The sequence below is a fragment of the Caloenas nicobarica genome, chromosome 33 (genome assembly GCF_036013445.1).
Source record: "Caloenas nicobarica isolate bCalNic1 chromosome 33, bCalNic1.hap1, whole genome shotgun sequence".
Taxonomy (NCBI): Eukaryota; Metazoa; Chordata; class Aves; order Columbiformes; family Columbidae; genus Caloenas; species Caloenas nicobarica.
Window position 1 is genome coordinate 2,416,562 of NC_088277.1, and position 18,675 is coordinate 2,435,236.

Here is an 18,675-nt window from a genome sequence, read left to right on the forward strand (position 1 = left end):
CACCACATTGCACACTGTACACACACACCACATTGCACACACACTGCATGCAGTGCGCACACACACCACACGTTGCACACTGTGCACACAGACACTGCACATTCCACTCTGTACACACACACCACATTGCACACACACACCGCATGTTGCACACTGGGCACACACACACACTGCACATTGCACTCTGTACACACACACCATGTTGCACACACACACCACACGTTGCACACTGGGCACACACACACCACATTGCACACTGTACACACACACCACGTTGCACACACACTGCGTGCAGTGCGCACACACACCGCACGTTGCACACTGGGCACACACACACACTGCACATTGCGCTCTGCACACACACACCATGTTGCACACACACACCGCACGTTGCACCCCGCGCACCCGCGCACCCGCGCACCCGCGCACCCGCGCACCCGCGCACCCGCGCACCCGCGCACCCGCGCACCCGCGCACCCGCGCACCCGCGCACGCTCCGCCCCTTTAAGGCTGGCCCCGCCCCCCGGCCGCGCGCCGGCGCTCGCCCCTCCCGCAGGCGCTGGCGGCCGCTCGGCACCGAGGCCGCGGCGCTCGCCATGGCCGCCCCCCGCCCGCCGCCGCCGCCGTCCCGCGCCCGCCCAGCCCCGCCGCCGCCCGCTGCCGCCGCCGTCCTGCTCGCCCTGCTCCTGGCCGGGGCGCTCGGCGGGGCCCGCGGTGAGTGGCGGCCCCCGGGCCCGGCCCGCACCGGGCACAACATGGCGGCGCGCCGCCCCGCCCCCGCCCGGCGCCGTGAGGGAGCTGGGGGGGGATCGTGAGGGGAGGCGGGGGTCGGTGGGGGGAACCGGGCGGGGAGGCGGTGCGGGGGGACCAAGGGCGAGCCCGGGCCGGGGGGTGAGGTCGGCCCGGGCGGGGCGGGGGGAAGATTTGGGAGTGTGAGAGGGTTTGGGGCCTGGAGGCGCCCCGAGGCTGTGGGGAGGGCCCCGAGGGGTTGCGGGGAGGCAGGGGAGGGTGTTTCGGGGTGGGGAGGAGGAATGGGGGGCAGCCGTGGGATGGGGTGTCCTGGGAGCGGGGGGGTCGGGCCTGCGGGGGGGCCTCAGGGGCCGTTTGCCGGGGAGCGTGGTCTGGAGGGGCCCCCGAGCTGCTGGGGGGGCTGCGCCCTCCGCAGAGGGGCCCGTTGTGTTTTGGGGGAACAGCAGCGACTGGGGATGGGGGGCTGGAGAGTGGGGGGTCCCGCGGTGCGGGGGGGGCGCACGCTGACCTTGGCTTTGGCTGGGAGGAGAGCCGGGGTCTCCAGCCTGTCTGTGGGGGTAACGAAGGAAACTGGACATTTATGGGTTTTTCCCATAAATTCAGAACGGGGGGGTCTGTGTGTGGTGGGGGCCACCGGGGGGTTTGGGGCTCAGCGTGGGGCAGGTGTTGGGAGGGGGTTCAGCCCCCATTGCTGAGCCTGGTCACACCTCAGGGGTTTGTGGCCATGGGGCTGTTGACCCGGCTTGGGGGGGGGGCTTGAGCAGCCCCCCACGTACCAGAGATTGCAGCGTGTGCTTAATATAGAGCCCCTTGGAATCCGTTGGGGTTTGTGTTTTTATTTTTCAAGAAGCCTTTTTAAAACCCTGCGCCTCTGGATTGTAATGACTGTCAATATTTGTTTGGAGGGAGGTGAGTGAGGGAAAACTCTTTGTTTGGGTTGTTTGTTCTGTGGCGATCCTTTTTCTTTACCTGGGGGGTGCAACCGCTGCCGTTTCCTGGGTGAAGAGCGCGAGGTATCAGCTCCAGGATTCTAAAGAGATTTTCCCCAGAGCCAGAGGGGCCTGAAGCGGCTCTGGGCACCTCTTGGCAGAGCTGGTGCCAGCGACTCCTCCAGCGTCCGAGGCTCCTCCGCACAGTCCATCTCTCTGGCTATCGAGGGCGATCGCTGCTTGTGTAACGCAGGTACCTGTTCCAACAGGAACCACACTGAAACATTTTTCTCCTCCCCAATCCTCTCGCCGTTGGTGTTATGTGTTACCAGCCGGCTGTCAGGAGGTAATAACTTTGTGCGTGCAGATCTGGACTTGTTAGCTGCAGAAAATGGCTTTAAACCCCACTAGGGCAGTGGGTTAGGTGTGTATTTGCGAGTCCTGTTGGATCTGGTAATTCAAGTGTGCTTTAGGGGAGAGTGGCTGGGCTTTGTTTTAACCTAAAGTAAAACGCAGCCTTAGGAAGGTGCTTCAGCTTTTCTGTGACAAACGGCCAAGCGGGACAGAGTGCGACTCATCACGCGTCTGCTCTCAGATTTGTGCTTCGCATTTTATATACAGCTGGCGTTTATTAAGAAAATAATAATAAAATAAATAAACAGGAAAGGGCCAATTGACTGTGCGTGTCTCCTGGAAGCTCGACCGACTCTCAGCGCCTTTGATTTGGACTCTGTGTGGCTGGCTGTTGTTTCCGCTCGGTGTGCGCCGTGCGGTTTTGTTCGCGCTGTCCAGTTGAAGGTGTGAGCTCAGCTCTGCCAGGGAGGAGGGTGCGGAGCTGGGAGCAGGAGAACATGAATGATTTGCTGTTGGAGCAGCCCCGATGCCCCCTCCTTAGCCAGCAAGGGCTGTCCTTACGTTGTGCTTTATATGAGAGATCTTCACAGCTGCGTATTTCAGAGTGTGTTGGAAAAACATCCTAATTTCTGCAGTGCTGTGAAGCTGTGTGTGTAAACAGAGTAGAAAACACCCCCCCACACACTCCTTTAAAATAAAAAATAAAGGAATATAAAAAGGGTGCCCGTGCAACGATGTTACAGGGCGATTGTAGGTGGGCTTTGTTTGCGTGATTGGAATCAAAAGAATACCATGGGGAGCAATCTTGGTCCAGCAGATTTTATTATTAACACTTGCTTAAAATATTTCCCCGGTTAAATCAGGCAAACTCCACGTGGTCCGTAAGTTACATCGTACAACTTTCCAAGAAAGACTTCTTTAACTGGAAATGAAAACCGGTGTCCAACAAGCATTCTTGAACTCCTTCAGCTCCTTGGCCAGACAGCTCGGGTGTTTTTTTCCCCGTCCGCTGCCAGCGGTGGATGCTCCGGAAATGGCGATTGCGAAAGGGGCAAAGTCAAACGTCAGTTCTCTTAACAGCAAGCAAAGTTCACTGGGTGTTGACCGGTGGAAATACATTCTCAGCCGCACGGCCAGCGCGGTTTATCTGAGCAGAGCCAGGAGGAATCGCTCGTCTCGAGGGAAAAAGCTGCGACGGTATTACAGGGCTGAAATGTTGGCTGATGCTGAGCTTGTAGAGTCATGTGGAGACCTCTTTGGTCCTGATTATTTAAGCCCCTGGTTTTCCAGCCTCCCTTCTCAGTGATTGTGGACCCATATATTTATTTTTTCGTCAGAAAATCAGACTTTGCTGCATGTTAAAGCCCCTTGATGAAAGCTTGCTGCCTTCTGTGGGCTTCTTAAGTAACCTGTGGACTGCTGGGTGGTGGAATTTAGACTGCACATTAAACAACGTGTTATTTAGATGCCAAAAAAGCGTGTGCCGATTTCCGGAGAATACCCAGCGTGGGTTTTAAGCATAGAAAACCATGGTTAGTGGTCTCTGCGGCTGCTTTGCCGTGCGGCTGGTTCGCAGAACTTTCTGCCACGGTGCTGGTGGGGTATTGGTGGCTCCTAAACTGGTTTCCTAACAAATTAAACCACAAAATAGGTGTCAGACCAGAGCCTGGAGAGGGAGTTGGGAGCCATATGTCTGTTTTCTGAGTCGGAGAGCAACAGCAGCAGAAATGTCAAGGCTTCTTCTAATTAACCTATTAATGATGAGATTCCTGTCAATTTGCTTATTTAAAATTAATTTAGAAGCTCCCCTTTTGTGTTACTTGAGTAGATGCAGGGAAAGTTCTTCGCTTTAAAGGGCAATTTCTTCACTTTAAAGGTGAGAGCACATTCTTCCTGCATTGTTTTTTTTCCATTTAGTTTGTTTCCTAGTCAGCCGTGATGTGTTCATGGCAGGTTCAGCCTGTGCCAGGGGACTGCAGCCAGCTTGAAAAAGTTGAGACTCTTGTTTTCAGCTTTAAATATCCTGGTATAATTTTTAGTTTCTGGATGACTTGCCTGAAAGTGCTTTTTTCATACGACTTTGCAGCTAATTTTAACTCCGGTTCATGTAGCAGCAGCGGGTCAGTAGATTTCGTAAGCACCAGCAAGAAGAGATGTTGAGATCTGAAAGCAGGAGGAGAAGCTGATGGGGCAGCAAGACACAGGGAAGTAAATAATTGTTTTTAAAGTCTTTGTCAGGTGGCTTTGAGGTTGTATGGCCAAAAGAGGAGCCAGAAGGGACAAGAACTCTGCTCCCTTGCTGCAAGGGAATGGATTTCATTCCTAACCTGGACTAAACACTCTCTGATAAAGGTTATTCTTTATTTCAGCACAGCATATAGCAAAACACTGCAAGGTATTTCTTTCTTCCGAGCATGTTTACACATGTCCCTCTTCATTATAGCATCTAAAGAAACAGCAGAGGTACAAACCCAATTGTTCTCCATTTCTCTCGCTAACATTATGCTGCTGCAGCATTAAAACATCGCTACCAGATTGGGTCTCATTAAGTTAGGTGCTGTACAGAGACATAATAAATTGCAGCTCCTGTTGCAGAGCCTCGTGAAGGCTCAGAAGTCAGGGGAATCATTGTTCTCGCAGCCTCGATTCCAACTGTTGAAAAAGAACAGCAGCTTACAATCCCTGCAAAAATCTGTTTATCTGGTAAATACGTGGGTGGTTATCGGCAATTTTACCAATGATCGTCTTCAGGTTAATTATCTTAATACATCTTGATCAGGTAGTGTTTAGCCCTGAGAAGATGTCATCTTGCATAGCACAGCTTCAGGAGATTTTGGTAAATGTATTCTAAAAGGTGGTTAACACCATTCCATTAGATTTTGCTGTGAAACTTTCCCCTGTCTAGCTGCATAGACATCTTGACACATGCAATCCTGTGCGAGAATAAATATGTGCAAAATGAGCTCAGATAGTTGCTGGGGGGAAAAAAATGTTCTTTGACTGTCAGAGCTTAATATTTTAGTCTCCCTGGAGCTCTAATCCACAGCCCCCCACCTGTGTGTTTGGATTCATTTTGTAAATACAAGTGACTTTTAATGGGGAAATTTGGTGCAAGATGGCCTTCTCTTGTTTTCCTCTCTCGTTAATGCAAAGCGGTGCTGATACCTCCGTGCACCGGGTACCTTGGGGAGCAGAAGCTCCTCTGGGCTCAGGGTGGGCACTTGAAGGAGCCCCCAGCTCTGGGCTGCCTCAGTCCAGGATCAAGCAGAGTTTGTCTTTTGAATTTTAGGAAAAGAGAGACCTTATTGTTGGCTTAAAAGGGGCCGATAAGAAAGATGGGGACAGACTTTTGAGCAGGGCCTGTTGTGATAGGACAAGTGATGATGGTTGTAACATCGAGGAGGGGAGATTCAGGCTGGATTAAAGGAAATTGTTGGCCCTGCTGGTGGTGAGAGCCTGTCCCAGGTTGGCCAGAGAGGTGGTGGCTGAACCATCCCTGGAGACATCCCAGGCCAGGCTGGACGGGGCTCTGAGCACCCTGAGCTGGTGCAGATGTCCCTGCTCATGGCAGGGGGGGATAAGGTGACATCTGAAGGTCCCTTCAACACAAACCCTTCTGTGATTCTATGAAAAGCAGTGAGGACGGGGCTGGTGCGTTCCTGCCATCGCTGCCACGACCGCCTTGGATTAAATCACAGTGAGAGGTTTGCTTCGGTATAAACACCAACCTGATCTATCCCTTCAGTGAGAACAAAGCTTTCATTCCGAGCATCTGCAGCTTCACGTTAGGCTTGTTTAAACAGCTTCTTGACAGGGTTGGGTTTGTCTCCGAGCAGAATATCAGCATGCGGAGCAGATAGAGCCGGCTCTGCTGCCAAATTCCGCAGCACCTTCCCCGCAGCCTCACCCCGGGCGTTCTGCAGGAGGGGAACTCGCCGCCCCGCTCTCCGAACCGCTCTTTTGTTTTCCTTCTCCCCATCGATTTTCTTCAGCCCAGTCAGTTTCTTTTATTAAGTAGATTATATGTTTTGCTCAATAGGAGCTTTTCTTCCCATGCTGTTGCCATGAAAAATACCTTTTATTCACTCCCGTGTCCTTTTGCTTTGCCCAGGCGTCCCCGGCTGCTCTCGGGAGCACCCAAGAGATGCCCAGCAAGGGGTTCTGCATGCCTGTCCATTTTCTGACCCCCACCCAAGGGGAAACAACAATTGCTTTTTCCTGTTAGTCATACGAGAAGAATTTTCCCTTCCGGTTAATCAAATCTGAAATGCTGGACCCGCACAGGTTGCGCTGTAATTCTCACTGTGCTCTGTCAGCTGCTGGTAGGTGATGCTCAGGGAGGATACGGACGTAGCCACATATCCTGGGTTTTTTCTTAAAAAACTAAAGGCAGAGTGGACTCCTGGCTGGAGCTGGGTTTCAGCTTCTACCCAGGGGTCTGACCATCTTCCCTAAAATTTGCAAGTGCCTCCCTGCAGCCAGTTATGGACAGAAACATCTGGACAGGCCTTTAAGGGCCTCTCATGAAGGCTGTAGCAGAAGTACACACGTGCTGAAAGCTTAATTTTCTTTGTTCACACTGCTTTCCTTCCCGTATGGATTTCTGAGGTGCAAACACAAGAATTGCAGTTAAAAAAGAACAGTTGTCCCAAAGGGGGAACATCAGCTGACGGCACCACGAGGTGCAATGAGGCCGTGGGGCAAACCCTCCTCAGCAGGAAAATTCTGCTTTCTGTGCAGAGCGGATAAGGATCTTCTGACTCTGTCCCTGTGCACTGGGGCTCTGCTATCAGACCTTGCAGGTAAACTGATTTTTAATTTTTTTTTTTTTTAATTCTACAAATGAAACTGAGCTGATACAACCAGCCCCTCTGCTTTCCCTCTCAAAATGCTGCTTAGTTTCGGGCCAGATATTTCAATAAGAAGTTTACAAAACTGGTTTTATTAGTGCACTGAAGTGTTTTGCTACTTCTGAGCTTCTGGAAGCAAAACTGCCATAACTAAATCTCGGGTTTGGGACCTTGAAAATGAGTCTAACAGGAACCAAGTTCAGTTTTGCTGTATCTAAAGCAACTTGGAAAGAGCCCACGTGATGAAACGTGTGTGGTTTAAATGTTTTTAATTTGTACCTTGAGTTTTTGATAAAGTAATAAAGGAGATGCTTTAAAACAGTTTCCTTTTAAGTCTGCTTGAAGGTAGGAATGTGCCCTGGCTGCTGTTTCTCATGTTTTCATAAAAACTCCATTATAACCAACCTTTGTTTCCCCAAGCGTGTGTATTTTTCAGAAGAATTGTCTTTTCTGTGCTCTGCTGACCACTGTTAAACACTGTACTGGGAGCTCTTTGTCAGGTTGAACATTAGTGGGTTTTTTCCTTTCATTATAAAGTTTCCCCTTAAAAGCTGCAGAATTGGTGCTTCCAGCGCTCTCAGCCCTTCTCCATATGGTTCAGTCTCGGGATCTTGCCCGTCCTTTTTCTGTTCTACGTCCCTTGGCCTGTGCTAAGCACATAGTATATAAGCTACATTTGCTCATGATGCTTTTTAAAGGCATCTCATTTAACAGCTTTTTTTTTCTTTTTCCTCCTAACGGGCTTTTTAGTGCTTCTGCTGGTCCAAACTCTCCCTGCGTCTGTGTTTAGCCCATCTGAAATAGCACAGCTGGGAAACCAAGAGCGCAGCATCCAGAGAGAATTAAGCGAATAGTAATGCAATTAGTCTGACTGATTTACCTAGGAGATACGACAAGAACGGGTCTCTCCCTCCTAAACCCAGCCTGGGGTTGATCAGAACCCGCTTAGTTTTTGTTAAGCTCAAGGGAACTCTGCTGTGCTTTGGCCCACGTGCTGCCCAGGACCAAGAGGCTTTTCCAGCACTGTGAATATCCTCGAATCCCAAGTGATGCTCCTTAATTTGCCGGAGATGGTGCGACTGAGGGTTCGGCGTTTCCCTTCCCCGCGGGGAGGTGCCTGACACCCCCCAGTGTCGACAGCTACTTTCCTTCGTGTCCTTAAACCCAGAGGGCGCCAGGAGCCATGTCCAGGATTTATTTCAGACTGCGGAGAGTTAACCGTGGCGCTTGTATCTTTTAAAACACTTCTCCCAACCCTTTCTACCTGAAAGACCATTCTTGCAGCGGGTAAGTACATGTTCTGAATCCCTCCGGGGAAGCTGAAAGATCTGATGAAAGCTGAAGAAAACACTGCTAAACAAGCCCCACCCTTCTTCTTGACATTGTTGGATTTGCTCTTTGTTCCCAAGGATGCCGATGCCTGGGGATTTGCTTACAATTTTTTAGGCAGCTTGAGAAAAGCACAGTGACAGCTGGGAGGCGGAAAAATGTGGGAATCTGCCTTGGAGTTTCTCCTTCGTTCTTTACCCAAATAACCTTCATGGCGAGCAGGCGAAAAGCCAGGAATTTATTTGACCCAAGGTGGTGTCTGGGAGCAGGAAAGCAGTTACTAAATAAGTGACTGATCTAGTCGGGTGTAGCACGCTCGGCTTGTGTAGTCAGTTTGAATTGGTTTTGTTTTGGCATCTGCCATCTCCTTGTTGTCTCAGGCAAGCTGGGGTGGTCGTCCCTCGCTAACCCAGCACGGACAGCTCGTCTTTGGTGGAGCTCAGGAAGCCTGGACAGCGAGTTTAGGTGAAATTGAGTCCATCCGTTTGAGTAATTGTTGTTTTCTATTGAATTCTGACGTTGGGTTGGGAGTAGATCTCTGTAAAATCCAGCTGGGGTGACTTGGGTCATCTCTGTCCGCGGTTGCAGCAAGGGCTGTCTGGGCAGTCGGCTGGAAAGGCTTCTCTGCTTCCATGTTGTATTTTGTGCCTCATTTGGGTTCTTGTGGGTCTGAAATACTGAGTATGACTTGTTCGGTTCCTAAAGTCTAATTCCTGAGCCGGAGAATGGCCCGTTCCCCCTGAAATGGGAAATTTAAAGAAAGGTTTTCTCCTGTTTGAGCAAGGTGGTTTTGAATAGATGGTCTTGTTTTGATCTCTGCAGCTCTGACGTGTTTGTGCTCCGACTGCAAACAAGCCAACTCCACGTGTGAAACGGATGGCGCCTGCATGGTCTCGGTCTTCAACCTGGACGGCGTTAAACATCACGTTCGGACCTGCATTCCTGAAGCCAAACTGATTCCTGCTGGGAAACCCTTCTATTGTCTGAGTTCAGAAGATCTGCGTAATACTCACTGCTGCTACTCTGATTTCTGCAACAAAATCGATTTAATGGTTCCCAGCGGTGAGTAGAGAGCTAAATAAATGGTGTGTTTGGAGTGGGGAGGAGAGCAGCTGTTTGAGACTGGGAATAAGGAGTTCTCAGCCCTGTTTTCACTTTTTCCCTTAGGTTGCTATGTGAACTTGAGCACTAGGTTTATTTCCTTGATCTGTGAAGTGGAAATAATAACAAACTACTTCATATTAAAAAGTGAAGTTGCTTGGACTCCCCTGTGGCCGACAAAACATCACCTGATGATGAGCTTGTACTTTAGGGGAGGAGAAGCTGCCAAAGTCTAGGGCTTTTTTTTCCCATCTGCGCCCAGAAGCTCAATATTATGAGACCCCTCTCACCTTATCAGCCCTGCTGCTGCTATCCTACAAACTCCTGAAAGCAGCAACAATATTAATCTACAATTAAATATAAGCTTCTGCTGCGTGATGCAGTGGCCTGAGAGAGTTCAAACGGAAGGTAAAATGAAGGCTGCTCTAGCAAATTCAGCCCAGAACAGGTTCCAGTCCTCTTTTAAATAGCAAGTACCATAATCCCTGATCCCACAGTTGAAGCAGGATCTTCTTTTGGGGGTTTTAGTTGTAATTTGCCTGCCTGATGACTTGATCAGTCCTGTGTTAATGCTGTTATTTGGTGTGTCCATGCTCCGAGGGGATAATTAAAACACAAGAAGAAAGCCCTTAAAGAACGCTTGGGAAGGAGTGATAATTTTCTAAAAGTGTCTGTTTTTTCTTCTCCCTTTCCTCTCAAGGACACCTGAAAGAAAACGAATCCACATCGAGCTGGGGTCCCGTGGAGCTGGTGGCCGTGATTGCCGGACCCGTCTTCCTTGTGTTTGTTGTCATGATCATACTCGTCTTTGTTTTTCATCACCACCAACGGGTCTATCACAACCGTCAGCGGCTGGACGTGGAAGACCCCTCTTGTGAAATGTGCCTGTCGAAGGATAAGACCTTGCAAGATCTCGTCTACGATCTTTCCACCTCTGGCTCTGGCTCAGGTACGAAGATATGACTGGAAATGACGAATGCGAACTTTTAATTGTAATAGTCTGCGCTGGGCTCCCGCTTGCCACAGCTCTGTGCGGCTGTGAGGCCGTTGCTTCGCCAGCCTGTTCAGGTTGCTTTGTTGTGAGTAATGTGGAGGGTGTGTTTTAAATTTAGTCATGTGGTAATCGCTGTAGCCACGGCCCCGTGTCAGTGTTCAGTGCTTAGGCCAGGTAGGAGCAATAGTTCAACTCCTCCTTAACTGCTGATGTGTAAAAATAGTTTTGTGTAGCTTTCCTCCTTCTCTGCGAGAGGATAACTCAAACGGCTGCGTCTATTTCAAATTTAGCCTTGGAACTGGCTTTGGGTTGGAAACGGACATGAAGAGCTGACCTGCAGGTTGTTGGCTCTCAAAGGGGACGCAGGATGTCACCTGCATCAGAGCTGGCAGGAAAATGGGAAAGATCCCAGCAGCTGAAAATTTTGCAGTGTCCAAATACTGCATTTGCACAGCCCATTTCGTCCCAAAGAATCCTTGGGTCTTCCAAAGTGAACGACAATGTCCAGTGTTCACTTTTATAGCAATTAAAAGAAATAATCCCCAGAACAGATCAGGAAGTCATTGTTTCATTCATGGCTTTCAACTGTGAAAGCAGTTCAGTTAAAAAAAAAAAATGCAGGAGATGGAAACTGTAGGATAATCCACAGAGGCAGAGAATATAAAACCTGATATTTGACCAGGGAATAAACCTTTAGCACCGTATCTGTTATATATAAAATGTTTTGAGATCTCTTCTGAACACAGTCTCGGCAGGTGAGCTCTGGAGCTTATGGAAGAGCTGGCAGCGACGTCAGGACTCCTTTCTTAAGAGAAGTTCGGGGGGTTTTGCTGCTTTTTGGCAGAGTCTGTCTACAACAAGTTCCACTCTTTGCATATTCAGGCTAAAGTGACTTTGATCTGAGTTCCCCAGCTGCTCGGTGCCTCATCGCTGGTGCTTTGTGAGACACTTCAAAGCGAGACGCAGATGCTGCCCAAGCAGGAGTTACCGCTGTTGGCTGGTTTGGGTCTCACTTAGGCTGCTGGTTGTTATCAAATGTAGAACCTTCTAGGTTTGATGACGCACTACTGCACACTCTGGGCTTTCAGGAGATTCTTTTGATGCAACAGGCATTCACTCCTCCCATTTTTTTGTCTGCAGGTTTGCCGCTTTTTGTCCAACGGACTGTGGCTCGGACGATTGTCCTTCAGGAGATCATCGGTAAAGGCCGCTTCGGGGAAGTGTGGCGTGGCCGGTGGCGCGGAGGTGACGTCGCTGTAAAAATCTTCTCTTCACGTGAGGAGCGCTCCTGGTTTAGGGAAGCAGAAATATATCAAACTGTTATGTTGCGACACGAGAACATCCTGGGGTTTATTGCCGCGGATAACAAAGGTAAAAAGCGCCTCAGTCCTGAGAGCTGAGACTTCACCAGGGTGAAGCGGGAGTTGGCGTTTCTTCACTTGGATTTACAATTAAATGCTTAAAGAAAACTGTCAGCATGCTTTACAAATAGCTACATATTTGAATGTTTCTTGCCAAAAGATGGTAAAATTACTGCTGTTGTTGAGAGACATGATGGTGCATTAGCCGTAGCTTACAAAGTTGTGTTTTGCCTTAAAGTTCTTTACCTTATTTGCCTCCGGGTTGCCTGTTGAGCTGCAGCCTTACCCAGCAGCTCCCTCTGTACCAACAAGGCTGCAAAATGCTCAGTGGCTTTGCCATCCCCGTGTTGTCTCTCTCTGAGCACAGTCTCCTTTCTGCTGCAGATAATGGAACATGGACTCAGCTGTGGCTCGTCTCCGATTACCACGAGCATGGATCTCTCTTTGATTATCTTAATCGCTACACGGTGACTATCGAGGGGATGATCAAACTCGCCCTGTCCGCTGCCAGCGGGCTGGCCCATCTGCACATGGAGATTGTGGGGACTCAGGGTAAGAGCAAAGTTCGAAAAGGTGCTGGGATTTCTTTGATGGGGGAGAATAAAGCAGAATTGATGTTCTGCACAGCCTTGTGCTCCCTCCTGGGAGTTACATCGGCCTTTCTCATCCCCATCCGAAAATTGGTGCTACTTAGGTGGGATGTTAGCGCAGGCAGCAGCAGAATTATAAACTTATATCCACATCAACATGTCTGATTTCTGGGACGATGGAGTTCAAGTCCCTCTTGAGGTCTGTGGACGCTACTGCACCAGCAGTGCCTGCGGAGCAGGAGCACAACCTTTGCATTGCTGCCAGTGCCGCTCCGTTCTGTGCTCCAGTGTATCCAAACAGGAAAATGTGTTGCAACACCAAGAGTTTAACTAACGCCCTGAAATCCGGTACTGCTTCTGCACCAGTTTGACTAACAGATTTCACCAGACCTTGACCTCTGCTGCTTTTTATTTTACTCTGCTAGGAAAGCCTGGGATTGCTCACAGAGACTTGAAATCCAAGAACATCTTGGTGAAGAAGAACGGCACGTGTGCCATCGCCGACCTTGGGCTAGCTGTCCGGCACGATTCGGTTACAGATACGATTGATATTGCACCAAATCAAAGGGTCGGAACCAAACGGTAGGAGGACTGTTCTTGGCCAGCGTTGGAAGGTGGTGGAGTGTGACGATAGCAAATGCCCGAGCTGCTGGTTGAGCACTGGTGACATTCTTAAGCATTTCCAAGTGTCAGCTTGTGCCAGGATTGATGTTGAAGGGACATCGGTACCTTTGTCTCCGGTGCCGCCAAGCTGGGAGGCGCAGGCCAGCCGCGTAAACTCGGCACCAGGGAGCTCACACAGTACTTGACAACAAGCTTGGCGTTCTCAAAAGCCTTTTGGGGCCTGATGAGCTTTTTGGATGTTTTTACCTCTTTCCCAACCTGCTATTCTTTTTGAGTTCTTTTGTTCGCGCTGTTATTCCATGGGGCCCAGTTCTGTTCTGATTAAGTTTTGTCTGCTGAGAAATGCTGTGTGGGAAAACTTGCCATTTACTATCTTCCAGGGAATCCCCTCTCCAAATTAACATGCTGTTCCTTTTCTGTTCTGCAGATACATGGCCCCTGAAGTCTTGGATGAAACCATTAACATGAAGCATTTTGATTCATTTAAATGTGCTGATATCTACGCCTTGGGCTTGGTCTACTGGGAGATTGCTCGACGATGCAACGCAGGAGGTAAAACCCTTGGTGTGCCTGTGCCATCGGCTCGCTCCTGGATTTCCCAGCCTCAGTGGTTTTTACCTGGGGTGTTTGAGGTTTGGGGGAACCTCTGAGAGCTGCGGGACAATGTGTCCCCGTATTTTGCTACTGAGGGAGTGAACAGAATTGAGCCACGACTGCTGTTAAGACTGGCCTGTGTGGGTTAATGCTCTGCGTGGTGGCTGATGTTCCTTTGAATGGACTTGGAGGAAGTTTAGGTGCTGATTTGGTGGGTGACTTACCCCGAATCAGGAGTGCAGCACCATGGTGCGGGTGACAGCCCTTCTGCCTTTGGCTCGGTCGGGGTTCACTGGCCTTGCCCCTGTGCTGGGAGGTGTTGATCGCAGCACACTGACTCCGTTCCAATTTGGGCAGCTGCATTTTATTTCCCTGATTTTTTTCTTGTAAACTCGAGTCCCAGATTCTTCATTTCTGTTCTAAGTAACTGCAAAGTGTTGACACATCTCAGGAATGAGTCATGTAGCCCAAACCAGGATCAGCCTGCCTTCAGTGAGTGCTGCGCTGAAGATCCTTTCTCCCAGGAGGTGCATTTCTCCTTCTCTGCCTTTCCAGGTATCCATGAAGAGTATCAGCTTCCCTACTACGACCTTGTACCCTCTGATCCTTCTATTGAGGAGATGCGGAAGGTCGTATGTGATCAGAAATTACGGCCTAATATTCCCAACTGGTGGCAAAGCTACGAGGTAAGGTCTGCTTTCATCTTCACATCCCCTTCCCCTCGATAAGGTGAGTAAAGCTCCAGTTTTTGGAGGTGTGGAGGGGCCGTAGCGGTGTCCAGGAGCCTGAGGTGGGGAGCACTGCCATGTGCTGTTGTTTCTTGCCTATACTTGCCATTGTTTCTTGCCTAGGCACTCCGGGTGATGGGTAAGATGATGCGAGAGTGCTGGTACGCCAACGGAGCGGCTCGACTCACCGCCCTCCGCATTAAGAAAACCCTCTCCCAGCTCAGTGTCCAGGAAGATGTGAAAATCTAAACCCTGAGCCCCAGCAGGAGGAAACTGCACAAAAACTGCCATGCTAGAGTAGACGTGTGACGGAGGCCTACCTCGTGTTTCTGCCCAATCTACTGCTACCAACCAGACAGCGTGACCTACAGGCTGCTCGGTGGGGTGACGGAGCCCTTAGAATTGCTCTCTTCCCTGCTTGGGTATGAAACAATCAGAAACCTTTTTACTATCAGCGTGAAGACCTGAGAGGGACTTAAACCTGAGGGATCTCAGCCATGACCGTAACTCTTGTTTCTTTAACGGAAATCCCTGTAAAGTTCAGCACACGGCGCAGCCCTTGGCGGCGTTTGAGATGCCAGTGCTGGGAGTGGGAAGGGAAAGGGAAGGTTTTCTTGCCGTACTCTGAGGATTTTTTTCCAGGGACTGGCACGTTAATGCAGAAAAAAAAGCATTTGCAAAACAAATGGTGCTCCCTTCTGAGAGGCTGAGCCTGAACAGTTTTATCAGCTTCACGAAACCGTTTCCCTCCTTTTTCTTAAGCTTGAAAAAAATGTCAAAAAACTGAAACCTGACTGGCTGTCGGTGTGCGCGATGGTGTCTGCATGCGCGAGGTGCGCGTGTCCCTCTGCCTGTTCATCTCCTTCCGTAGACGTGCGGTGTCTGCCCGTAGGGTGACTCATCTCTGTTCGTGCTTTCTGTGCATGTGCAAATCGCGAGTGTGTCCTTTGATTTTTTGAGCTGTGCGCGCTGGTGCTCTCTGTGCCGGGTAGCGAGCGTTGTCTGGCTTGGACAGGCTGCTGGAAACGGATCCTCGGCTCTCCGATGGGCGCAGAACTTCCCATCAGGTTGCCTCACTGCCACCCCCTCCCTTTTTTTTAAGATAAAACAAATGAGGAACTTCACTTTGCTCCTGGAATCCAGGTTTTTTTATTTTGTCTTGAGCCCCTGGGGTTTGTAATTTTTGGTAGGATGGAAAAGAGAGACCTGGAGGGGAGAGGTGCCGTGGAGCTGAGATGCGTGTTGGAGATAGAGCAGGGACTGCGCCCGGCGGGGAGGAGACCCAGCCGTGGGGAAATGCAAATAAAATTCCCCAATTCCCCGCTCAGGTGCCCTCGCACGGGGCAGATTTCGGGGGTTCGGAGGCGGGTGCCTGGGCGAATAAAACAAATACCTCCCAAGGGGCCCTGGGCAGCATCTGACAGTGGGGTGAGGGTTTGGAAATCACTGTCCATCTTTTTAATATACATCTATAAATATAACCTGGAAGTGGCTGTGTATAAGTCGTTGGAGTGGGGGGAACTGCATGAATTTTCTTCTGATTAAATGCTGAATCAGGGTGAAGTAAGAGTTTTTGGGCTGATGGCAGCACCGAACACAATCTGGGAAGTGCCGGTTTTGGTGGTTCGGTCAGTATCTCCGATACGTAATTCTGAAGCCATAACTTTTAACTGGAGTGGTTTTGATTTTTATTTTTTTTTTAATTATTATTTTATGGGAGGGTCTGGATTTTAACTTTTTTTAATACTGTTAATTCTTTATAAGAGAAGAAAACCAATCTATAATGATTACCTCTTGACCTGTTTGTTTGTAAAGAAATCACTGAAAAAAAAAAAAAAAAAGGAAAAAAACCCAACCAAATGCACACAGCTCGATTTACACTGGAACTGTTTCTACGCAAACCTTGCGCCTGCTCTGGAAGGTGAGGTTTCATCTCAGCTCCGGCCACCGGGGTTAACTTTTGGTTTTTAAACACTCTGTTCTTGCTGTCCGTGTATCTGTCCACATGTCCGTCTTCCCCCAGACTCCCTATCTTGTGTGTGACTTTGTGTAGAAGCGAGGGGGGGTTTTTTGCATCGTGTTTTAGCCCGTGTGTGTCCCGTCCGGGGCGTCGCGCTTTGTGAACGGCCGCTGTCCCTTCCCCGTTTGTTGTGACTCCAGAGGTGACCTTGTGTCTCCAGTACCGTCCGTCCCTCAACCAAACCCCTCTGCGTTTAGAAACGGAGGTGGTGGGCGCTTCACAGATCCCCTAAAGACTCTTCAGCTGCTGGCGATGGTGAAAGTCTTGGTGCCTGTGAACTAAACTGCCGTAGAAAGCCCCTGGCGCTGGTAGGTATGTCTGCCACGGGCTCGTGTTTTCCCCGTACGAGTGTGGTAACTGCGCGGCTCTTCTCGAGGACACTAAATCAGCTACGTAACTCGCACTGACTCCCTCCAATTGTAGCCACACATGCATCTGCCTCAGCGCTAAACCAAACAGCGGAGCGGTGTCAGCCCGGCCACGGCGAGCGCAGGGCCGCAGCGTGTCCCCTGTGAGCGGGACGGCACAAACAGCCTCGTTTGCAGAGAGATGCCGTCGCGAGATGGTGGAAACCGAGAGGGATTTAGATGGGAACGCTGACTATGTAGCATTTCTACAGCACTTTTCATGCAAACACGTGTCGGGGAGCTGCAGTGCTTACTTAGCTGACTGGTAGCAAACACAGGAATCGCTGCCCGGCTGCGGCAGCAGCGAAAAAATGCAACACTACAGAGTTGAGGAGATGAGACGGATGCCGCAGCGGCTCCAAACGAGGGAGACGTCGGGTACCCGAGGGCAAACCGTGCCGGGGAGGCTGAGGTACGGAGCTTGTGCTTCTCATCTGTGGCGCAGGGTCAACCCGTGGTACACTGGCTTCGGAACATCTCTTGGTACTTCTCTGCCCCTTCTCTTTGTTTGGTTTTGTATATTTTATTAGAAATGGACTGTAAAATAGCCACTTAGACACTTTACCTCTTCAGTATGCAAATGTAAATACAATGTAATATAGGAAATCTTTTGTTTAATATAAAACGAGGCTGTCGATTTCTGCTGTACATTATTAAAAGTTTGTTTTATTCACGTGAGGTGTTGGAGGCTCTCGCTGTTTGCTGTGAAGGGTTGGCCGTGGCACAGGGGGTGGGAGCTGAGTGGTGAGGACCAGCAGAGCTTAGAGAAGCATCTGGGGGGGCTCATTCACCCGCAGCTCAAATAATCTCCCCAGGAATCCTGCTCAGCAAACCTTAACATTGAATATTCCCCTTATTGGTGGAGGCTCAGCTTCCATCGCGTGCCGTGCGCTCAGGAGATGCCTCGATGATAGCAGAGGACGCGGCAGAGCAGGATTTCCGACCCACGGAGGGATGAGCAGCTGAAATTTGGTGATTTGGAGTAGGAGGGGGGGACATAGTGCAGCTCCACCTGGGTCCCCACGGCTTTTCCGAGGACAATAAATCTTATTCCAAACTGCTCGGTGTGCCTGTGAAATCCTGTTTGCTCAGGGCAGCTGGTGCTGTGCAAACTGCCCCCACTAATTCTCCCTAATTAGAGCCTCCTGTGAACGAGCATGTTGTGAGCGGATCAAGGGGGAAAATCCGCCAGGCCCTGGGGTCCCCTGGGCTCAGATGGGTGCTGGGGAGGGGGAGCTGCCATCTGGGCTCTGGCTCCTCCTCGATCTCCAGCTTTGTCTGCAGCTCCTGTCGCAGCCCCCCGGACACTCGGGAAATCCAGGGAGCGGGTGAGGTGAGAGTATCGGCTTTTTTAAAAGCAAAAATCATCTTCGCTCCTCTCTTAGGAAACGTGGTGGGACCTGTGGTCTGGGCTGGTCTTGGCCGGGGGATGCTGGTCGTTATCTGGGATGCAGGATTTGGGGAGCAGGATGGTTCCCGATAGCGGGTTGTGGTTTGGTGCCCCGGGTGGGTGATGGACTCAGTCCTATCCTTTCCCTGGCGCTTCCCAAGTGGAGCAGCTCAGCTCTGGGAGCAAACTTGCCTCCCCGTGGGCGGGTGGCTCGGCGGGAACACCAGCGGGATTGTTACAAACTTGATTTTTTTTGGCAAATTTTAAATAAACATCTGGGCAAAGCCCTCAGTTCCAGCTGGAAAATTCCTGCTGCAAGGGGCTGCCCGAGCCGTGCAATGTGGCTGCAGCAGACGCGGCGTCTGCCTCCGGGAATTGTTCTTTCCCCCATGTCCCCGTCCTCAGCGCGGGCAAAGCTCTTGCAGGAATGGTTTAAATCCCGTCCACCCACGTTGGAAGCGCAGCCGGGGGCTCCAGCTGCCCCTGCCCCCACCTTCTGCCTTCAATTAAATCCTAAATGCGGCTTTGGTGGTGGAGTGTTGTTTTCTGGGGTGAAACAGCTGCACATGCTTGAGGGCTCGGGGGGGGCAGTGGTGTCACCCCCCAGTGCTCAGGCCAAGTCCGGGCTCACCTTCAGCAGCTGCTGATCTGGTT

At 50.5% G+C, this 18,675-nt stretch overlaps 1 protein-coding gene across 3 annotated transcripts; it reads left to right on the forward strand.

Annotated features, from left to right (window-relative positions):
* The first annotated feature begins 640 nt into the window (after positions 1-640).
* Positions 641-17,304, forward strand: ACVR1B (activin A receptor type 1B). 3 transcript variants are annotated; one of them, XR_010607734.1, is made up of 10 exons: positions 641-714; positions 9,035-9,274; positions 10,014-10,262; positions 11,448-11,678; positions 12,053-12,220; positions 12,684-12,840; positions 13,310-13,434; positions 14,032-14,162; positions 14,328-14,626; positions 16,422-17,304. XR_010607734.1 is itself a non-coding variant. In XM_065654335.1 (9 exons), the coding sequence occupies exons 2-9, from the start codon at positions 9,100-9,102 to the stop codon at positions 14,451-14,453; spliced, it is 1,362 nt and encodes a 453-aa protein (XP_065510407.1). In that variant the 5' UTR covers positions 641-714; positions 9,035-9,099; the 3' UTR covers positions 14,454-17,304. The 3 variants fall into 3 exon arrangements, 2 of the variants coding, with proteins under 2 accessions (XP_065510407.1, XP_065510408.1); XM_065654335.1 differs by having other exon boundaries at positions 14,328-17,304; XM_065654336.1 differs by lacking the exon at positions 641-714 and adding an exon at positions 1,808-1,932 and having other exon boundaries at positions 14,328-17,304.
* The last annotated feature ends 1,371 nt before the right edge of the window (positions 17,305-18,675 follow it).